Here is a 19,162-nt window from a genome sequence, read left to right as displayed (position 1 = left end):
TATATATATAGTAAGTAAAATGAATTAAATCTATTGATTTATGAATTATATCTATTTTATAGAGTTTAGGCTTGAAATGGTGAATTCAGAAAGTTTAAAGGGTCCACTGAAAATAAGTCAGCCTCTCCTCTTGTGAAATTAAATAATATTTCAGTAATAGAAACACTTCATACATTGGAAATTGTATTGAAAATGAAAATGGAAATCAATCATACATTTATCTCTCCCTGTTTAAAGGGAACTTTCCATAGGAAATAGGGAGCACTTTTCTGCTGGCTGCTCTTTAGAGTTCCACTAAGTATCTTAATAATGAACACACTCATTGCACACTATTTTCCTTCTAAACAATTAAAAACAAAAATTTATCGCTTTCCTATCTGACTAAAACTCATCCACCCTGCTGACCGCCCCCCTTATGGATTTCAGTGTTTATTGGGAGAAACAAAAGCTCTTTTCTCTTCTGCTGTGACACCGAGGGCTCCTTCCTGCTCCCCCTGAGGAGTGAGCTCCTCATGAAACCCACCTGGCACCCATCCCATCCCTATCTGCTTTCCAGTTTTACTGCAGGAGGTTTGGACAGAAAATTAATTGGCTTTAAAGCTGCTAAATCTGATCAGCAAAGCTCAGCTGGTAACTACGTTTTCTTTTAAGCTTCTCCCCTCCTTGTTTAAGCTCCAGCCTATAAATTAACAAGAAGGTCTAAGATGACAGATCAGTAACAGAATATAAATGGATTTTTTTTTTTTAAATCTGGAAGCATTTTAGATGAAGTTCCGACCCTCTTGGACTCAAGGGGATCTTTACACTGAGGCTTTGCATTTCTGAGCTTGCTGTGAATTTCTTCACAGGCTGGAAAGTGCAAGTGCTGAAAAACTCAGTTCCTCTCATTGCTCTTCTATTATCTAAAAGCTAAAAATGGGAAATAACAGATAATGCAGAGTTTAGATAATCACTGATGAGAATTCTTTCCTGAGAAAAGGCTAATCTTGATTGTTTACCTAAAATGAAATTGCCTTTTAGCATAAATGTGGGTCAGAATAGAAAAAAACCCCAAATCTAGTAGGGACTAGAGGTGTTTTAGGCTCAGGACATTTTGTCCAGAATTAATCAAAATTCAGTTTTGCTAATGGTAGAATGCTTGACCTTTGAATTGTCTTTGAAGGTGGCACTGGAAAAGAAGAGAGTGGGCATTTTACATCAACAGGGGAACAGCCAGAAAAAAAAGGAGGGCAAAGATCCATAGCTAAGTCAGCCTAAATCTCATCCTGGAGAGAGTCTGGAGGATATTTCTTAATTATTAATAATACATTTTTTAAAAATTCCTTTATGAGAATAGCTGGCTTAATATGGAAAAATTACCAGTGGGTAAAGCTTGATGTAAGGTCATTGACACCATCATGTAAGATGATCTAGAAAATAAGAGCAATCACTTAGTAGGGGCAAACAAATGAGTTTAAAAGTCAGTGAATACTATTTTTCTTTTTTCTTTTTTTTTTCCCTCATAGATCAGCCTATGTGGTATTGTGTAGTGATCTGCTTCCAGTTTTGCTTATTCCTCATTATTCCAAATGATTTAGAAAAAGGACTTTGGTGGATATAATTATTTTTTTTAAAAGAGCAGCAAATAAGAAGTCACAAATGCATCAATAACATACATTAAAAATGCATGGTAATCTTAAGAGCATAAAGGGTTAAGTGGAAATGAAGATTTCCAGAAACCAGAAATAATAAAGAGCTGAGGAAAGACGATTTGTGGGAAAAGGTTGAAGCCGTTGGATTCGTTGAGAGAAAGCACAACTCAAGTGAGGGAATAATAAGAGAGGAGTTCTAAAAGTGCAGCAAGGGCAGGAAGGAATCAGCTTAACTCGCAGCAGGTTTCGGATGAGATTTATTCTGTCTGTGCAATGGGGTCCCTGGAGTGCTGCGCCTGCTGCCCAGCTCCCTCTCCAGGCACAGCGCAGCCTTTAAGAGCTGCTTAATGTCACGAAACCAATGTTTCATCACAAACCCAAAGCGCTGGCAGCTCGCTCCTGGCATCCCGAAGGGAAGGGTCTGTCCTGCGTGCAGCTCAGCAGGGCACGGTCCGTCCTGCTGGGTTTGGTGGGGGAACCGGGCGTGGCAATATTCCCGAAACCCTGAGATTCACTGAGGTGCAAAATGGCTCCTCGGGTTTTGAAACAAAACTATTTTGCATCCCAAGTATTTCTGGGAGGTGAACACGAAGGGGAGGTGACGGGAATTTCTGAAGGAATTACCTGGAAGCCTGGCCGCTCTGCTACGCAGATCCACATCCTATCCTTGCCTGTCTGTCCATCTCTCCGGCTGGCACGGAGCGCTGGAGCATTTCTGCCAGGCGCGGCAGCGCCCTGGCAGAGGCAGCAATGCCCCGGCAGTGGCAGTGCCCTGGCAGCCGCAGCAGTGCCCTGGCAGCCGCAGCAGTGCCCTGGCAGCCGCAGCAGTGCCCTGGCAGCCGCAGCAGTGCCCTGGCAGCCGCAGCAGTGCCCTGGCAGCCGCAGCAGTGCCCTGGCAGCCGCAGCAGTGCCCTGGCAGCCGCAGCAGTGCCCTGGCAGCCGCAGCAGTGCCCTGGCAGCCGCAGCAGTGCCCTGGCAGCAGCAGCAGTGCCCTGGGAGCCTCAGCAGTGCCCCGGCAGTGGCAGTGCCCTGGCAGTCGCAGCAGTGCCCTGGCAGTCGCAGCAGTGCCCTGGCAGTCGCAGCAGTGCCCTGGCAGTCGCAGCAGTGCCCTGGCAGCCGCAGCAGTACCCTGGCAGCAGCAGCAGTGCCCTGGCAGCGGTGGCAGTGCCCTGGCAGTCGCAGCAGTGCCCTGGCAGCAGCAGCAGTGCCCTGGCAGCCGCAGCAGTGCCCTGGCAGCAGCAGCAGTGCCCTGGCAGTCGCAGCTCACCTGGCCCAGGTGCACGGAGCGCTCGGGGCCGGCGAGCTCCGCGCTGGCGGCAGGAGCCGCCCCGGCCCGCGGAGCGCGGCGCTGCTGCGGGCACGGCTCTTATTGTGAAAGGATGACGAGAGGCAGCGCGCACCTCTCCCGACCATCGCTGCCTCCCCGCTCGCTGCCCTGGCACCGCTACCTCCGCCCGGCCGCTCCGAGCCGATGCCTTCTGCCCGCCGGAATATGCTGGCCAAAATCCTTTTGTCCGCCGCTAGCCTCCTGCTCGCTCACCTGCTGCATTTCCTCTGCTCTTTGATGCAGTTCATTCCAGGTAAAACGCGTTAAAAACAATCCCTTTCATCCCGCCTCCTCGGAAAGGGGCTGCTGCTGCTGGCACGGGGCGGGAGAACGATTCTTGTTGGCAGGAATTCGCAACGGAGCGATTCGAAGTCTTTGTTAGATGGCGGAAAATGTCTGTTATTTGTTGAATGGATAAACGGCAGAGGCAAGGATTACAGCAGATACAGATGGTCTAGAGCTGGAAAAGCAGCACACAGCAGATTCTCTGGGCGAGGGAGCCAGCTGGAAGAGGGCAGGGAGAGGGTTCTTTGGAGCCGCATTGTTGCCGAGGCTTTAACCTGAACGAAAAAGTGGTGAACTGCCCCAAAGGATTTTGTATCACAGACTCTGCGCTTTGTGTCATCGTTGCACCGCTTGAGCTGCTTTTCCTTTGGTTTTTTTCTTTCTTTGTTTTGTTTTGTTTATTTGTTTGCTCGTTTTCAGAAATTAGGAGCCAATAAAAATCATGGCCGACCTCGCAGGAATTTCTGCTTTTTGATGGTAGTGGTGTTTTTGTGCCTTTTAAATTCAAAGCATTGTTTCTGAGGTATTCAGAAAGCTGAAAAAAAATCTCAAATCTGCCTTGTTATGCCACCAGAAGAGCCCAAAGTGTAAACTCTAATTTTTCTGGGAAATCAGCAGCTATTTCATGTGCTGGAGTTCACTGTCGCCTTTCTCCTTTCCTTCCTTTGAGCCTTCCCCTGCTCTTTTTCTCCATTTATTTTTTTCCCTGTGTTTTCTGTCGTTTCTTCTCTGTTTTCCTTTGCTCCTCTGGCTGCTAGCGAGGAAGTTGGTGCCTGAGCCCCTGGCCATGGGGAACCGAGCAGCTGCGTGGAACAAGGAGCCCAGCACAGGCACATCCCGGCACTCGAAAGGCAAGTGCTGCACCTTCCCTTCGGAAATCCCAGTGGAGCTCAGGGCTCCAGCCCTGGGGATGGCTGGAGTCCAGAGGGCACAAATCCACAGCTCTGCTTTGGGCTGGGGTCGGGGAAAACTGCTTTGCTTCCATCTTGTGCCAGTGTTTTATACGGAACAAAACTCAGCCTGTGCCGGAGGATTATTCCCAGTTTGAATGTTCCTCGGGGAAAACAGAATTCTTGCCTCATTCTCCCTGCTTGAAGAATATAACGAGCATTCAATTTGCTAAATTTTGCCCTTAATTCTGGATGTCATTCTGAGTCAATTAATTAGACTGTGTGTCGAGACATGGTTCCTGAGCCTTGGCTTTGAACCTGTAGATTAAAATCAAAATGGCTTTGCCCTCTCCCCTGTGATCCCAATGTTAGCAAATGGCTCCCATGCTTCTGTCATCCACCATTACAGATTCTGTGTTCCACGCACTGCTCTTGGAGTACAACTTAATGTCTGATTCATCACGGCTGCACCCACAGCAGCTTTCTCTTCAAGAGCCTGGTCCTTCATCCCACCATTTCTGCATATAAACAATCAATAAATAATCAATGCTGGGCTGTCAGTTTGTACTGGTCTGTGAAATCACGGCACGCTGTGCAGGGAAACAGGAGCTGAACAAAGGGCCACGCAGGATAACTTTGCAGATTGCCTGCTATGTTTAGAAAAGATCGGAGGAAAGTTACAGCTCCGTGTTTGGCACTGCCTGTGCTTGGATATGCCAAAGACCTTAAGCCTATTTTTAAAAACTGAGGTAGTATGGAAACTACAGTGGAGGAACGAGGGTTCTGTGATCTTGTGCTGATTTTCGGGTGTTCAAGCACACACAGAGAGCCCCACTGGGACTGTAGGGCTTTAATTGTGGATTCAGGTTCTTCCGTCTCAGAGCGTGGCCGGAACCGAAGGAGTCATTTTATTTACACATCGTTTAATATTAAAAAGCAGTCTGTCTTCTGCCTTCCTCAGAGAGAGATTGGTCCCTTCTTGGGGAGCTGGATGTTAAAAAAGGTTTTTATTTATGACCGAGCTTCCCCCTGAAGCTGAAATGACATTTTTGAAATGACTCAGGGACATTGTGTTGAGTGGGACTTTTCTGTGTTCTGTGTCCTCGGTGCATTCAAAGTGCTGTTAAAGTTAACAGTTATTACTCAGGTCTAGTTTTGTTTAATTTGGAAGACATGTAGGATTTTTTTTTTAAATTCTTGCATGCCTTCCCTCCCCCTAGCTATTCAGAATAGTCTGCAACGACTTGTCTTGTTTCTGGAAGCTTCTGTTTTGACTCATCTGAGTGTTGGGATGCGCTCCCATTTTGCACTAATTTCTGCCAGGATCTTCAGCTCTTTTGATTGATGCCCAGAAGAAAAAAAAACCCAATCCATTCTCTTGCTGTGCTTCTTTCTCCCTCTCTGGCCTGGGTTTGGGGCATTCATTTCCTTAAATATTCTTGTTGTTTGTAGTCCATTCTATTGAACTCCAGTTTGTAGGGGATGCCTTGAAATGAATTCTAAGGAGATGAGTTCTAACTAGATCAGATTTCAAGGATTACTGAGATGATCACGTGAATGGTTATCACAGGACAGGAAAAACAAAAAGAACTTGGCTTACTTAGCTTAGGAAGTGATATGATTCTTCACCCTAAATACAACACAAGGAAAGGAAAACTACCAAAACCACACACCAGAGCTGCCAGAAAAACAAGGATAATGTCCTTTGGTAAAGGCAAAGCATTTTCCTGATCATCTGGACAAGGAGCAGTTATCCAAAGAGGGAATGAGTGCCTGTAGACATAATAATTTTTAAGACAGAGTTCTTATATAAGAATTTCTGGGGCAGCAGTTGGGAGGGGTGGACTCAGGAGGTCTTTTCCAGCCCTGGTCAGGCTCTTTTGTGGAATGTATCTTTCCAAAACTTCCATTTTCAGTGCTCTCCAGGAGCTTTCGATGTAGTGCTGTCCTGAGTCATGCCAGCTTTGTTTCTGCTTGGATGCAAAATATCTCCTTACGGATGTGTTCCTCATTCTTTAATGCCTATTTTGCGCCTTTGCTAATGAAATCTTCAAAATATCTCCTTGTGGATGTGTTCCTCTCATTCTTTAATGTGTATTTTGCACCTTTGCTAATGAAATCTTCAAAATATATCCTCATGGAAGTGTTCATCTCATTTTTTAATGCATATTTTGCATCTTTGCAATCCACATCTGCATTTCTGCAAACACTTCAGAGACCTAAAGGAGGATTTGGGGATTGGCAGATTGGAGAGCTACATTGGAACCTTGCATTTTACCTTCCTGCAATCCTAACACCCAACCTGTGGGTGTTTTTGTGTAGAGAAACAGGCCCAGCAGAATTCTGCCTGCCAGCTCAGCTCTTTTGCAGGTAGTCTGGCTGAAATAGCAGATTTCCTCTGGAGATGTTGGGCAGAGGGTTTCAGAGGAGGGAAATTGGGCAGCAGCTACACTTGGTCACCCGGATTAAAGGATGTAGGCCAGAAGCAGTGGTGGTGAAAGAACAGAAAATCAGAGTGAATTCAGTAAGAGCCTGGACTCCATTCAGTGTGTGGTGTCTGAGCAGCCCTGGGTGATGGAGTTCTGCCCTTTTTGGTCAGTATTCCAGCCCACCCAGTGCTCAGCACTTCAGGCTGGTCCCGTGGTCTCGGGGAGAGCACAGAGCGGCTGCACTGAGGGCAGGATGGGCAGGTGCCAGCCTGGGCAGGGAGGCACCCCTGGCTAAATCCACCTCTGCAGCTAAATGGATTGCTAAAACAATCCTTGTGTTGATGAAGCTTTGCAAACCAGGCTGTGGGAGCCAATCACTGACATCACTGGTAGCTCACAGCATTCCAATAACTTCATGCTCTCCTGGGGCTTTTGTTCTCCAAGAAGGGGTGCTTGCAGCCAAACCGGAGGCTCTATCAGAAATTATCCTTCTCTGCCTATTTCCCTGCCAAATGAAACTTGTGAGTCTCTTTTGTCCTGTAAATGGGCTTTGGCTCCGTTTCATTGGTGTTCTTCCATGTTTTTAGGATCGCAATTATTTTTTTTTCTTCTCCTAATTATTTGTGAAATTAAATCCAAATACACATTTATTTGATTAAAAGAAAAATCATCATCTTTTCTATCATCCTGTATTCTGTTACCTCCTTTGGGCTGCAGAACTAGTGTCTCTTGGGGATTAACTGGAGCAGAGTAGAATCCACAGGATTTTCAGCTCCCTGTGGATACGCTGGGTTTTGTGGCTTTACCTTGAGCATCCACCACAACTTGGCTGCTTGCAGATGCTGGATGCTCTTCTCCCTGACATCCAATCTCAAGATCTAGCATTTGTCACTTTATTCCAGTGAAAATCTCAATTCCCTGCGTTTTGTTCTGCCTGCTCTCTTTGCAGGTTTCAAGAATTACCTGCCCAGCCCATCCAAGGAGCAAATCCTGTGCCACAGACCCCGGGGGCTGCAGTGCATCTCCCCCTTAGTGCAGAGCGTGGAGGAAACCCCCGAGCCCATCCCAGCCAAGATCAAAGGACATATTCCCAAGTGGATTAATGGAAATCTGCTGAGGAATGGCCCTGGCAAGTTTGACTTTGGCAATGACAAGTAAGTCTCCTTTAAATGAATTAATTTTTAAATGGTTTTGGCCAGAACTCTGCCTAAACCCAAAGGGGACCCCCCCCTCATTACTATTTAGAGCATCTTTTAGTTTCTTTTTACGTAAGGGAAGGAATAAATGTCGATGTCACTCTTTTGAGAGCAGTTGCTCCCTCGTTGGGGAACTCCCATTTTCTGCAAAGAGGAGCTGAAGGGTGAAGTCACCCAGGCTGGAGAAGCTGAGTCACGGAGAGGCTCTCACCCACTCACCGTGGTGGGATGGGGAACACAACATCCCCAGCTTTGTCCTCTGTCCTGAACAAAAATCCATCCCTGAGCACTCTGAAATAAATCCAGGGCAGGAATTTGGAGAGTTGGTTGAACCAAATGGCATGAGCTGCTCTGGAAGAAAATCCAGCCAGTTTTAAGAATAATTTATTAAGATATTCCCAGAAGCCACTTACCGCACTTGGAATGTGCCATTCTAGTAACTGACAACTCAGCTGATGGCAGCAGCTGGCCAAAGCTGATCTCCTCCTAGAGTTAGACCATCAGGTGTTCTGGGAGTCTCACAAATCCCTTGGTTTGCAGACAATAACACCCTGCAAGAAGCTGAGAGCTAAAGGCCTCTAGGTTTGCAGTAATAATTTCTATTGTTGCACAGTGCAGCACAGGCTCCGTTCCCTGTGCAGAAGTGGGTGGTTTATTTCCCAGAAAACCTCACGCACAGCATTTGCAATCATCACATCCCACAGCTGCGAATATACTTGTTTTGATTTGTTTTGTTTTGATTTGCTTTGCTTTGCTTTGCTTTGTTTGAGTCAGGGGTTTTCCCAGACAAAGCTGTGCCTAGTTAATAGTTCAGAGGACCTGGGAATCAGCTTTTACAAACACCAGTAAACCTAAAGGAGGGTACTACACAGCATCATATAACGCAGAACTCTTCATCTCTTTTTTCTCTCTCCTGCAAGGTTTAACCACTGGTTTGACGGCATGGCCCTGCTGCACCAGTTCCAGCTGGCCCATGGCACGGTGACCTACAGGAGCAGGTTCCTGCAGAGCAGCTCCTACCTGAGGAACAGCCAGCACAGCCGCATCGTGGCCTCGGAGTTTGGCACCTTGGCCATGCCAGACCCGTGCAAGAGCGTCTTTGGGCGCTTCCTGTCCCGCTTTGAGCCGCCGCGTAAGAGTGGTTCTGTACAACTGGAGAGGCTTCTGAGATTTTCTTGGAGGAACTTGTGGTTAGGTGGAAAAGGGAGGGGTGAGGAAGTTTGACAGACTTTCTGTGAGCCCATGTTTTTCTTAGAATATGGCCCAAATGCCAAAATTATGCAAATTGGTGTCAGCCTCAGCTGGGGGAGGCAGAGTTTAATGTTTTAATGCCACTTCAGCTCACTCAGTCCTGGATCTTCTTGCAAATTTCCCAAAGCAAGTTCTCCCCCAGGGAACATCCTGTGCAGTGCTGATAATGAGCATTACACCCTAATGTTCTACCTGAGACACAGCTTTGCCCTTAAAACACCTTGCCTTGCTAAGCTTGTAGGGTAAGTGGGCTAATCCCTCCCTTCCTGGACTAAGGGGCAGGAGATTATTGGGTAGGGGAGGGATGGTGCTGCACAGGAATGGAAGTCCCAGTACCTTTAGGATTCTGTGTACATCAGGGAAGAAAGAGGCTTAAATGCAAGCAAAGTGTTCCCCACTGAAACCAGCACAGGGCTGAAGTTTGCAGCTTGTTGCTGATGCTGTGACCATCCTCCTTTTCTCCTCTTCCCTCGTGCCACATCATCTGTCCTTTCCCGAGGTGCTCACACCCTCACTCATGGTGGCACCCCCCCCAAATCCCCCCTCCAGCTCCCTCAAGACATTCCAGACCTCTCCACAACCCTCACCTGCCTTTGCCCAGCTCCAGCAGTGATTTCCGTCTCTGTCCTTGTCCTTTTAACCCAGCTCCACCTGCACAGACAGTTTCCCTTTGTAGATTAGCGAGGTATTTCCAATCAATCTCAGGGATTAATGTCACTGCAAATGGGTTTGTTTGTTTACACATGTCTAACTTGCCATAATTCAACCTGAGCTGCACAGAGCCGCGCACAACGCCGGGATTTGTTTTTCAGAGCCCAGTGACAACTGCAATGTGAACTATGTGCTGTACAAAGGGGATTATTATGTCAGCAGCGAGAACGTCTGCATGCACAAGGTGGATCCAGAGACGCTGGAAACGAAGGAGAAGGTGTGGGCAGGTGTGATAAGGGAGATGGGGTACAGGTGGTGCAGAAGCACACCGTGATGGATCAAGGGGAATTCCACTTCCAAAGGAATTTGTCTGTGCCTGCAGCATCTCTCTGCTGAGTCCCTGTGCAGCAGCAAGGCAGGTCTCAGGGCTGGAGGTGCAGTCACTGCCTGGCTGGGCACATCTGTCAGTTCTCCTCTGCTCTCCCTGCTTGTCTGGGCTTGTCTGCACCCCTTAGCAGAACAGGAAACAACTTTTTTCTGTGTACAAGAGAAAGTGAACCTTGCTGATCTCACATCTGCCTTTGCCCTGATGCTTTGCTTTCATATCAATTCTCTTTATCTGCTTTTTACACCTCAAACTTTGCACACTCCAAAGCTGCCCTTGATCAAACCCTCTGTGGTAAAGGGGTGGTTCAGCTGCCGCTTGATTTTCTCCCCCCTGCTAGGAAATGACCAAAACATCCGAGAAGTTTTTCCCTGTGTCCTGTGCATCCTCTGGATGTGACAGAAGAAGGTGACCTGTGACAGGACAGCACAAGCCACGTGTCCCCCCTGCCTGCACCCTTAGAGGGGATTTGGGCTGGACAGCTGTGAGAAGGGCTGAGGAAGGATTCTGCCCTTCCTAAGTCAGTATTTTCTGCTTGGGGTGTTTGACACCAAAAAATGCCAGCTCAGAGCATCCCTCAGGTCTTGAGGGAGCCACTCCTGTCTGCAGGATCAGTGGTGAATCATGAATAAACTGTATGGAAAACACAGCCCATACACACAGTCCTGGGTGATTTACCAGCTGATCTGTTTGTAAACCAGACTGCAGTCATGAAAGGACACGTGGGGATTTTCAGGTTCAGCTCTGTTGAACCATCTTGTCATAAAATGAAAAGAATTCCCCTCAAGCGGTTTTTTTTTAGATGCGCACTGTTATTTTTTGGCTAAGTGAAGAAATGGAAGGGATAATTTCATATTTAAACTCTCCTGTTTGAGGTGCCTTAATAGCACCTGGTTTTCTGAGCTTCCAGTGACAAAACACTTGGTGATTTTTTGAGGACAGTGACTATCCCTTCATATCCCACATCTGTGCTTATTATGGGCAACATTCCCACTGTCTCAGCACTTGTACCATAAAGTACATCTGTGTCTTCCAAGGAATCTCTACTGCTATTAGACCTGCTTTACTGATAGAGAAATATCCTTATTTTCAAGGATTTGCAGGCAGAATGAAGGCTGGAGTCCAGATCCCACATTATTAATAACAAATAAAATCTGCTCTTCTTCCTCAGCCTTCCACAAAACCGACCCTTTGGGAAGTTCTGCACTGACTGAAAATCTCTGGCATTTGCAGGTGGACTGGAGCAAATTTATAGCAGTGAATGGAGCCACAGCTCATCCCCACTACGAGTCTGATGGGACAACCTACAACATGGGCAATTCCTATGGGAAGCACGGTAAGGTGGGCATGGCCAGGCTGGTTTTTTGGGCACGGTGTGCAGGATACCTCCTGGTGCTGCTTCAAGGAGAAGCTGTTGAAGAAACACCCAAAGAGACCTGGAAATTGCTGTTCCTCAGTCAGGATGTCAGTGTCAGTCTGTCCCATCAAACTGGCTCATCTCAGGATTTAGTTTCAGATGCTTCTGACTTGGGCCTGTGAATATCCAGCAAATTCTCCTCTTGCTCTCCCAAGCTTTGCTGGAAAACATGTGAATGATTTTTTTTAAAGTCCCCTCCACTGTTGAAACCTCATCTGAAGAAATTTAGCAATTAGTCACATGTTTTTCACTTAGAATAAATTGGCTTTTGATGAGCACCGTAAGGGTTTTTGCAGGAGGGAAGATAGAATATATTCTGGTCACCTGGCTGTCTTACAGCAAAGCTGAATTTTATGGGATATTTTTCTTCTTCTCAGAACTCTGAGCATCTTGATAGGACCCTGTTCTATCCACATGGCTGCTCAGAGCAATCAGTCCCTGTCAGCTGTGTGAAATCCTTCTTTTCCAGAGGCCTCTGCAAATAGCCACTGCCCTTTATTCCTTTATTGTGATCCCTTAGGCCAGCTCCACATTTTCCCAGTTTTGACCATTTTTCATTCTTGCTGCTTTCATTTCCTTTTGGCCTCAGCAAGCTCCAGCTCTGTGCCACATGCTTTTTTCAGCTGGTCATACCAAGCTCCAGATCATTATTATCCAGAAGTGCCATCCTTTCCTGCTCATGCGCTCAGGTTTATTAAATGAGCATTACTAAGGCTCAGAGTTTTCATTTCCTGTGAGCTTGGTTTTCATCCTGCCCCTGTTATTACAGGAGAGCACTTCAGGCAGAGCTGGCATTCTCCCAGACTGAAAACATCCCTCTACTTCCTTTCAAGCTTCCTCTTTTTGTTTTTCTTTTGGTAGGTAAATCCTTTGTAGAATGCTTGTTGGGTTTCTGCCCAGTTTAGGAGAGGTTGCTCTGAATATTCCCGGGGAACAGGAAGGAGCAGAGCCTGAGTTTGGTTTGAACACCTTCTCCCCTTTCCAGGATCCAGCTACAACATCATCAGGGTCCCCCCACAGGAGTCAGGCCACGGGGACACGTTGGAGGGAGCCAAAGTGCTGTGCTCCATCCCTCCCAGGGACAGGGCAAAGCCATCCTACTACCACAGCTTTGGTAAGAGTCCACCCCAAACCCGGCAAATTTGGGGAAATGCAACGCAGGAAGGGCTGGCCGGCTCTCTCTGCCCTTGAGATGTTTTCTTGCCTCATATTTGGGTGATATTCCTTCCTTCTCTCCTCAGGGATGACTGAAAACTACATCATTTTCATCGAGCAGCCCCTCAGGCTGAACCTGTTGAAGATCATCACCTCCAAGCTCCGTGGGAAAGCCATTTTTGATGGGATAAGCTGGGAGCCTCAGCACAACACCTACTTTCACGTAGTGAACAAGCACACTGGGGAGGTGAGGGGGTCCTTGGCCCCTGCAGCAGCTAATCTGGAACTTTAGTTCCGAATTTCCAATTTTTTTTTTTCAAATTCTTTGGGAACTTTCATTCCCAAAAGTGCTACACAGCAGCCATGGGGAGTTTAAGAACCAATGCAGAAGTTACTGCAATAAACACTTTAAGGCAGAGGTGTAGATTGGTTAAAAACAGGATTTCTTCATGCATTTTCCTCTCCATTCATTCATTTCTTTGCCAGCCCTAAAAGGACAGGCAGAAAGAAGAATTTTGGAGCCTTCAGCACAGGGACTGAAATTCAGGTCCCAGGTTCTGCAGGGTGTAAAAAGGTCAGGAGCTGGGAAAGATGCACAGCAAGGGGCTGCTTGATATTTTGGGGTTTTTTCTTCCAGTTTTGCTCCTTGGTGGCTTAAAGCAGCCCTTAGTGGTGACACAAGGACAGAAGGCAAACCCCAAGGAATGAGGGGGTTGCAATGAGGGGAGTAGGGTTGTGTTTGAGGGTCCCAGGACGAGGGAAGAGATGAGAATTTTGACTCCATGTTTCAGAAGGTTGATATATTATATTATATTATATTATATTATATTATATTATATTATATTATAGTATATTATAGTATAGTATCATATTATATTATATCATATTATATTATATCATATCATATTATATTATAATATTATATCATATTTTCTATTCTAATTATAATATTATATTAAAATGTTATATTACAACTATACTAAATTTTTTTTAAAAAAAGATCCATCAGACGGCTGGAAAAAAAAAAGAATAAATAACAAAAATTTGTGACTCTCAGAGAGTCCACACAACTCAACCATCATTAGTCATTAAGTAAAATCATCTCACATGGACCAATCACAGCTGCACGTGTTGCCTCCCACAGCAGCAGGTAGTTATTATTTCCATTTCTTTCCTGAGGCTCCTCAGCTTCTCAGGAGAAAATGCTATTGAAAGGACTCTCATGAAATGTCATGGTGATGGGAGAGGGGAGCAGGAGGAGGTGAGTGAGGCGAGGCAGGGGCTGTGCAGAGCAGCTGTGCCCTGTCCCTGCAGGTGCTGCCGGGCTCTTGGTGCTCCAAACCCTTCGTCACCTTCCACCAGATCAACGCCTTCGAGGAGCAGGGCTGCGTGGTGCTGGACCTGTGCTGCCAGGACGAGGGCACCAGCCTGGCCCTGTACACGCTGCAGAACCTCAGGAGGAGCGGGGAAGGGCTGGACCAGGTGAGATCCCTGCCTCTGCTTCCCCACAAGTTCCTTTTCTGCAGCGAACTCGGGTTGGTGGAAGGGAGAACACCGTGGGGACAGCACAGCCACGACTCCATGAAAACTGAAATGATCATCTCGTGATGCTTTCTCTCCTTTTAAATCTTTCCCCATGGAGCATGCCCTTGAAACTCTTCTGTGTGTGATACAGAGCTCCATAGCCTGGCAGAATTTATTTCTGTTTTAAAGCCTTGGTTTTAATGACATTCATTTTCCTTATCCTTGTGTCATGCAATTTTCCCCCAAGAAATCATGCAAAATAAGTTGTAGCGTAATTTCTAAATGGAAAAAGAAAAATGAACCCTGTTCTTTAAGACATGACTTCAGAAAAGGAGCAGTTTTTATGAAAATCACAGAAACACAAATACCACAGAAACCCCTGCACCGTTCCCCACAGACACCCCACAACAGCACGTTCAAATAAATTATTTATTGTGTCCAGCTCTGTGAAAAGCCCCATTTCAGGCCGTGAGAGGGGCATTATTTTGCATAGGTCACAAATGGGAAAAGTGGGGGTGCTCTCAGTTTCTCACCCTGCAGATGTGTTTGTTGGAAACCCAGCGTGCTGGGGGGTGCTGCATGTCCAGACAGGGCTGAACTTCCTCTGTCTGTGTCCTGAGCTGTCTAGAACCAGCTCAGCTCCGACCTGAAAGGAGCACAGCTGTGTCCTGTCGGGTTCTGCTTTCTCTTGGCATTTATTTTGGGGGTTTTCAAGCATTTTTTGAGCATATTCAAGTACAGCAGAGTGTTAATCCCAGTTTGTTTTTGTTTTTTTTTGGTCCTTCTCTGAGCACAACCCAGGTGGAATTGGATGTGGCTGAAGGTGTCCTGGTGTCAGCACTGGACACATTCTTCAAGTGACAAGTGGCATCACCAGCACACTTCACCCCCACACACACAGAGAAGTCATTTCAGAACACAATCTCAAACCTCACTGCATCAAAAGCCTCAGCAGTGTCTGGGCATGGCTTGTCTCCTTTCCCCAAATTTGCTGGCTTGCTAACCCTGGGCAGAGTATTTTGTCGGGCAGAGTTCCTCAGCCAGATTACGTGAACCACAAAAATTTTGAGAACGTGGTTTCAGGATTAACATGTGACTAAAGTGAAGTTTCACAACTGAACTGGTGACTTGTGGATTTCAGTAACTGAGAGACACCAAAACAGGGTCCTTATCTATTTTACTTAAATAGGAATATGATGAACTTGGTTTGAGCAGAGCTTTAGTGGCAGTGGTGGAATTATCCTCTCAATGTGCTGAGTGTCTGCCACGCTGGGGGCTGCACTTTGCTCCCCAGGTAAATCCACCATCACTCCCCTGGACTTCCAACTGTGAATCCATGGGTGCCTGAGCTTGGAGGAGGGAATCCTGCAGGGGAACTTCAGGCACTGAAGGCACAGTACTCTCCTGCTTCTCCTCAGAGTGATGTAAAGCAGCATAAGCCTGTTCTGCCCAAATAAAACACAGTGCAGTGTCTGTCCCACTGCTGGATTTGGAGATAATGGATTTTTAATGGGCTGATTTGCATACCCAGCTCAGCATTAATTACTGTGGCAGCAGTGCTGACCCTTTTAATTCATGTGGTTTTGGTTTCTGCTGTAAATTACTGGAACATGCAGGAACTTCTTCTTTCCATTGTGTGCTTTACCTTACCAGAACTTGGTCAAACACATAAGGAAAAGAAGAAGAAGAATTCAGGGGTGTCTAAAACTTCAGAATTGTTCCCCAGAAGTGCATTTAGGCTGAAGTGTCTGTCCTGTCTCCATCAGCAGCACTTTCTATCTCTGTGACAGGTCTATGCCTCCGTCCCCAGAGCTTTCCCTCGCCGCTTTGTTCTCCCTCTGGACGTGGATTCAGACACACCCGTGGGGAAAAACCTGAACCCACTGCCTTATACCCAGGCAATGGCTGTGAAAGGTGCAGATGGCAAGGTTTGTGTCAAACCATAAACGCATTTATGCAGCAGCTCCTGCCCTGTGCCTCAGAGCTTTAACCGCCTGTGGTTTTGCGGTGCTTGGTGGGACCAGCCAGCTCTCCTGCCCTGCCCAAGCTGAACCAACCCTGCTGTAATTTCTGCACGTTTCTCCCAGGTCTGGTGCACACACGAAAATCTCCACCCTGAGGGTTTTGAGAAAGTTGGGGGCTTGGAGTTCCCCCAGATCAACTACGCTGGGTACAACGGCCGGAGGTACCGCTACTTCTACGGCTGCGGCTTCGGGCACTTGCTTGGAGATTCCTTGATCAAGGTTGATGTGGAGACCAAGAATTTCAAGGTGAGGTGAAGTCAGCTCATCGAGTCCTTCCCCTGAACTGGATTTGAAGGTGTGACATTCACTAGGGTTTTAGGGCTTTGCCCAGATGGGTCTGGGATGAGATTCCCAATTTCATGCTCACCTTATGAGCGTGGCACAGTCACCAAACAGGAGAGGATGGCATCAGCACACTCCTAGAATGAAAAAAAAGTTAATAAAAAGTTAAACTCTTAAGTTTCTTGGAGCCCAGACTATTTCCAGGTGCCTTTGTGGGGAGCACTTGTAACTCTGCTCACTGTAGACAAGTATTAATGCAATGAAACTCATCCATATGTCCCTGAAGCTCATCCATATGTTCCTGTGCTTGCTAGATTTGGCAGGAGGAGGGATCCTACCCGTCAGAGCCCGTGTTTGTGCCAGTGCCCAATGCCACGGCAGAGGACAGCGGAGTCATCTTGTCTGTGGTGGTCTCCCCTGCTGAGGTAACTTGCTGGCAGTAGTTTGTCAAAGTCACAGCATTAATTTGCTTTTTAAACCTCAAAGCCCAGCTGGCAGGTAGTTCTTGCTCCCCAGAGTGTCTGGCTCTGCCATGCCAAGCACAGGCAGTGCAGCTTGGAGTTTCCCCAGAATGTTGCTGTGTCCTGAGTGGAAGCTGTGAGGCTCAGAGCTCCTGCCCTGCGGGTTTGGTCTCCGTGGTTTGATATGTGCCTTTGTGTGCAGACAGTGGAGAGAAGTTCAGCCTGGACACTCACTCTGCCTTTCTGCTCCTCCTGCAGAACCAAAGTGCTTTCCTGCTCGTCCTGGATGCAGAGACCTTCCAGGAACTGGGGCGAGCAGAAGTCGGGGTGCCAATGCCTTACGGGTTCCACGGCATCTTCACTGCCCACTGAGGAGCTCCTGGCCACCTCCTGGGACTCGGGGCTGAGCCAGCCTCAGAAAGAACCTCTGCTGCCTTCACCTCCCACCTTTCCATCACGTCTGGGATGAAGGAGCTGTTTTTCTCCACCACAACCTCCTGTGTTCCTAACAAAACACAGCCGAGGAAGGCAGGAGCCCCTTTGCTCCCACAGCCCACTGCTTTATCTGCATTTTTTTTACTATCTTGCTAGACCAGCTATAGCAGCAGTTCACAAAGGATGCCCAGGGTGAGGCTTGCAAGGCAGAAAATGGAAACTGAGATGATCAACCCCTTCCTTTGGTGCTCTGAGGGGAAGAGAACACCAACACCCAGGGCTGTGACTTTGGCTGAAATGTGTAGAGCAGAAGACAGGAGTAAAACCCAGCAGTGACAGCTGGGCCCAGTGGAGGGGAGTAAAACCCCCTTGCACCAAGGTTGCCTTCAGTGGACTCCAGGGGGTAGATGCAGACACTCACAGCAGCTGTGCTTGTGCTTTTTTCTGTTCCATAGCAGTGCCCTCTAATAAAACCTTGGGAAGTTTTTCCTTTCTCTCCCTGCCCTCAGAGTCTTGTAGATGTGGGGGACACATCTCCAGAGCAGGACCCAGCTCTGCTGGCTGACAGTGCCTGCCTTCCTCCCAGTTCAACCAGCAGGAAACACCAGTAGGAAACACGGAGAGCTGCCCCGTGGCCTTGCTGTCCCTCTGGGGTTAAGCAGAGCAGGACAAACTCCAGCCCCCCTGTGTCACCCAGCTTCTCCAGCTGCTGGACTCTGGGCTGTAGGTGGGTGGGTGAACAGTGAGGACTTCTAGTTGTACTTCTTCATTGTGAGAAGCCTGAAGAATTATTTGAATCGTTTCCTTGATAATAAAGGAGCCCTTTCGCCCTTGGGGCTTTTCCTCCTCTGGGCTTCCTTCACCTTCCTTACAGGTCTGGGGAAAAGAAAAAGGATTTTACCTCAGGGCTGCTGCTCGGGAGAGGCAGAGGAGGCTCAGCCAGAGCTGGTGGAAGCCACTAGATGGCAAACAGCTCCCGCTCCTGCCGTTCAGCCCTGCCCTGCAGCCTCTGGTCATTGTCACCTCCTGCCCTGCTCCTGGAGCCTGTCCCCCAGCACGGGCAGCAGAACGATGCTGAGGTGTTTAATGGAGTTCAGGCACCACCGGTTCTCTTTTGGAGTACTTTTAATACTTTTTTTTTTTTTTTCCTCGTTGAGGTGGGAAACGAAAAGGGGTCAGAGGCTCAGGTGGCACCTTGTGTGGATTAGAGGCAGGCCGTGCTGTGTGCCCAGAGCTGCCGTGTTTAAGGCTCTGTTTAAGGCTCTGTTTAAGGCTCTGTTTAAGGCTCTGTTTAAGGCTCTGTTTAAGGCTCTGTTTAAAGCTCGGCTCCCCCGTGCACACAGGCTGTGCTCCCCCACCCCAGCAGCTCCTGCGGATCCTGCTCCTCTCGCACACATCCTGCCCCGAGGCTCGGGCTTTTCCCACCCTGACAAAAGGGCTCACTCCGTTACCTCCGGCAATTCCCGGGAATTAAGGGAATGTGCATTCAGACCCTTGCAGCACTGAGACTCAAACCAGCTTCTCCCCGTTCTCTCAAAGCTTTCTGAAAATCACCGCACTTTAAGGGTTCCTCTGCTTGAGCTCCGGGGATGTTATTGCCGGGGTGCGCTCCTTCAGGTATGTCCATAGCCATACTGGGGCCGAACACGGGGGGATTGGAGCATCCCGGGGGATTGGAGCATCCCGGGACTGAACACGGGGGGACCGGAGCATCCCGTGGGATTGGAGCATCCCGGGGCTGAACACGGGGGGATTGGAGCATCCCGGGGGTTTTGGAGCATCCCCGGGGCTGAGGTTCCTCTGCTTGAGCTCCGGGGAT

General features: G+C 47.8%; 1 protein-coding gene across 1 annotated transcript; it reads left to right on the top strand.

Moving 5' to 3' along the window:
* The first annotated feature begins 2,867 nt into the window (after nucleotides 1–2,867).
* BCO2 (beta-carotene oxygenase 2) lies at nucleotides 2,868–17,839 on the top strand. The gene is given in 14 exon segments (XM_041471419.1): nucleotides 2,868–3,053; nucleotides 3,056–3,211; nucleotides 4,002–4,094; nucleotides 7,512–7,716; nucleotides 8,679–8,890; nucleotides 9,822–9,937; nucleotides 11,279–11,381; nucleotides 12,448–12,576; nucleotides 12,704–12,864; nucleotides 13,932–14,099; nucleotides 15,932–16,069; nucleotides 16,229–16,411; nucleotides 16,762–16,872; nucleotides 17,167–17,839. Coding segments are annotated over 14 exon segments (1,932 nt in total). The 5' UTR covers nucleotides 2,868–3,010; the 3' UTR covers nucleotides 17,281–17,839.
* Nucleotides 17,840–19,162: the final 1,323 nt, after the last annotated feature.

This window comes from Pyrgilauda ruficollis, unplaced genomic scaffold (assembly GCF_017590135.1).
Source record: "Pyrgilauda ruficollis isolate IOZ18807 unplaced genomic scaffold, ASM1759013v1 scaffold268, whole genome shotgun sequence".
NCBI classification, from domain to species: Eukaryota; Metazoa; Chordata; class Aves; order Passeriformes; family Passeridae; genus Pyrgilauda; species Pyrgilauda ruficollis.
The sequence above is the reverse complement of the archived record's forward strand: the minus strand, read 5'-3'. Positions and strand labels throughout refer to the sequence as shown.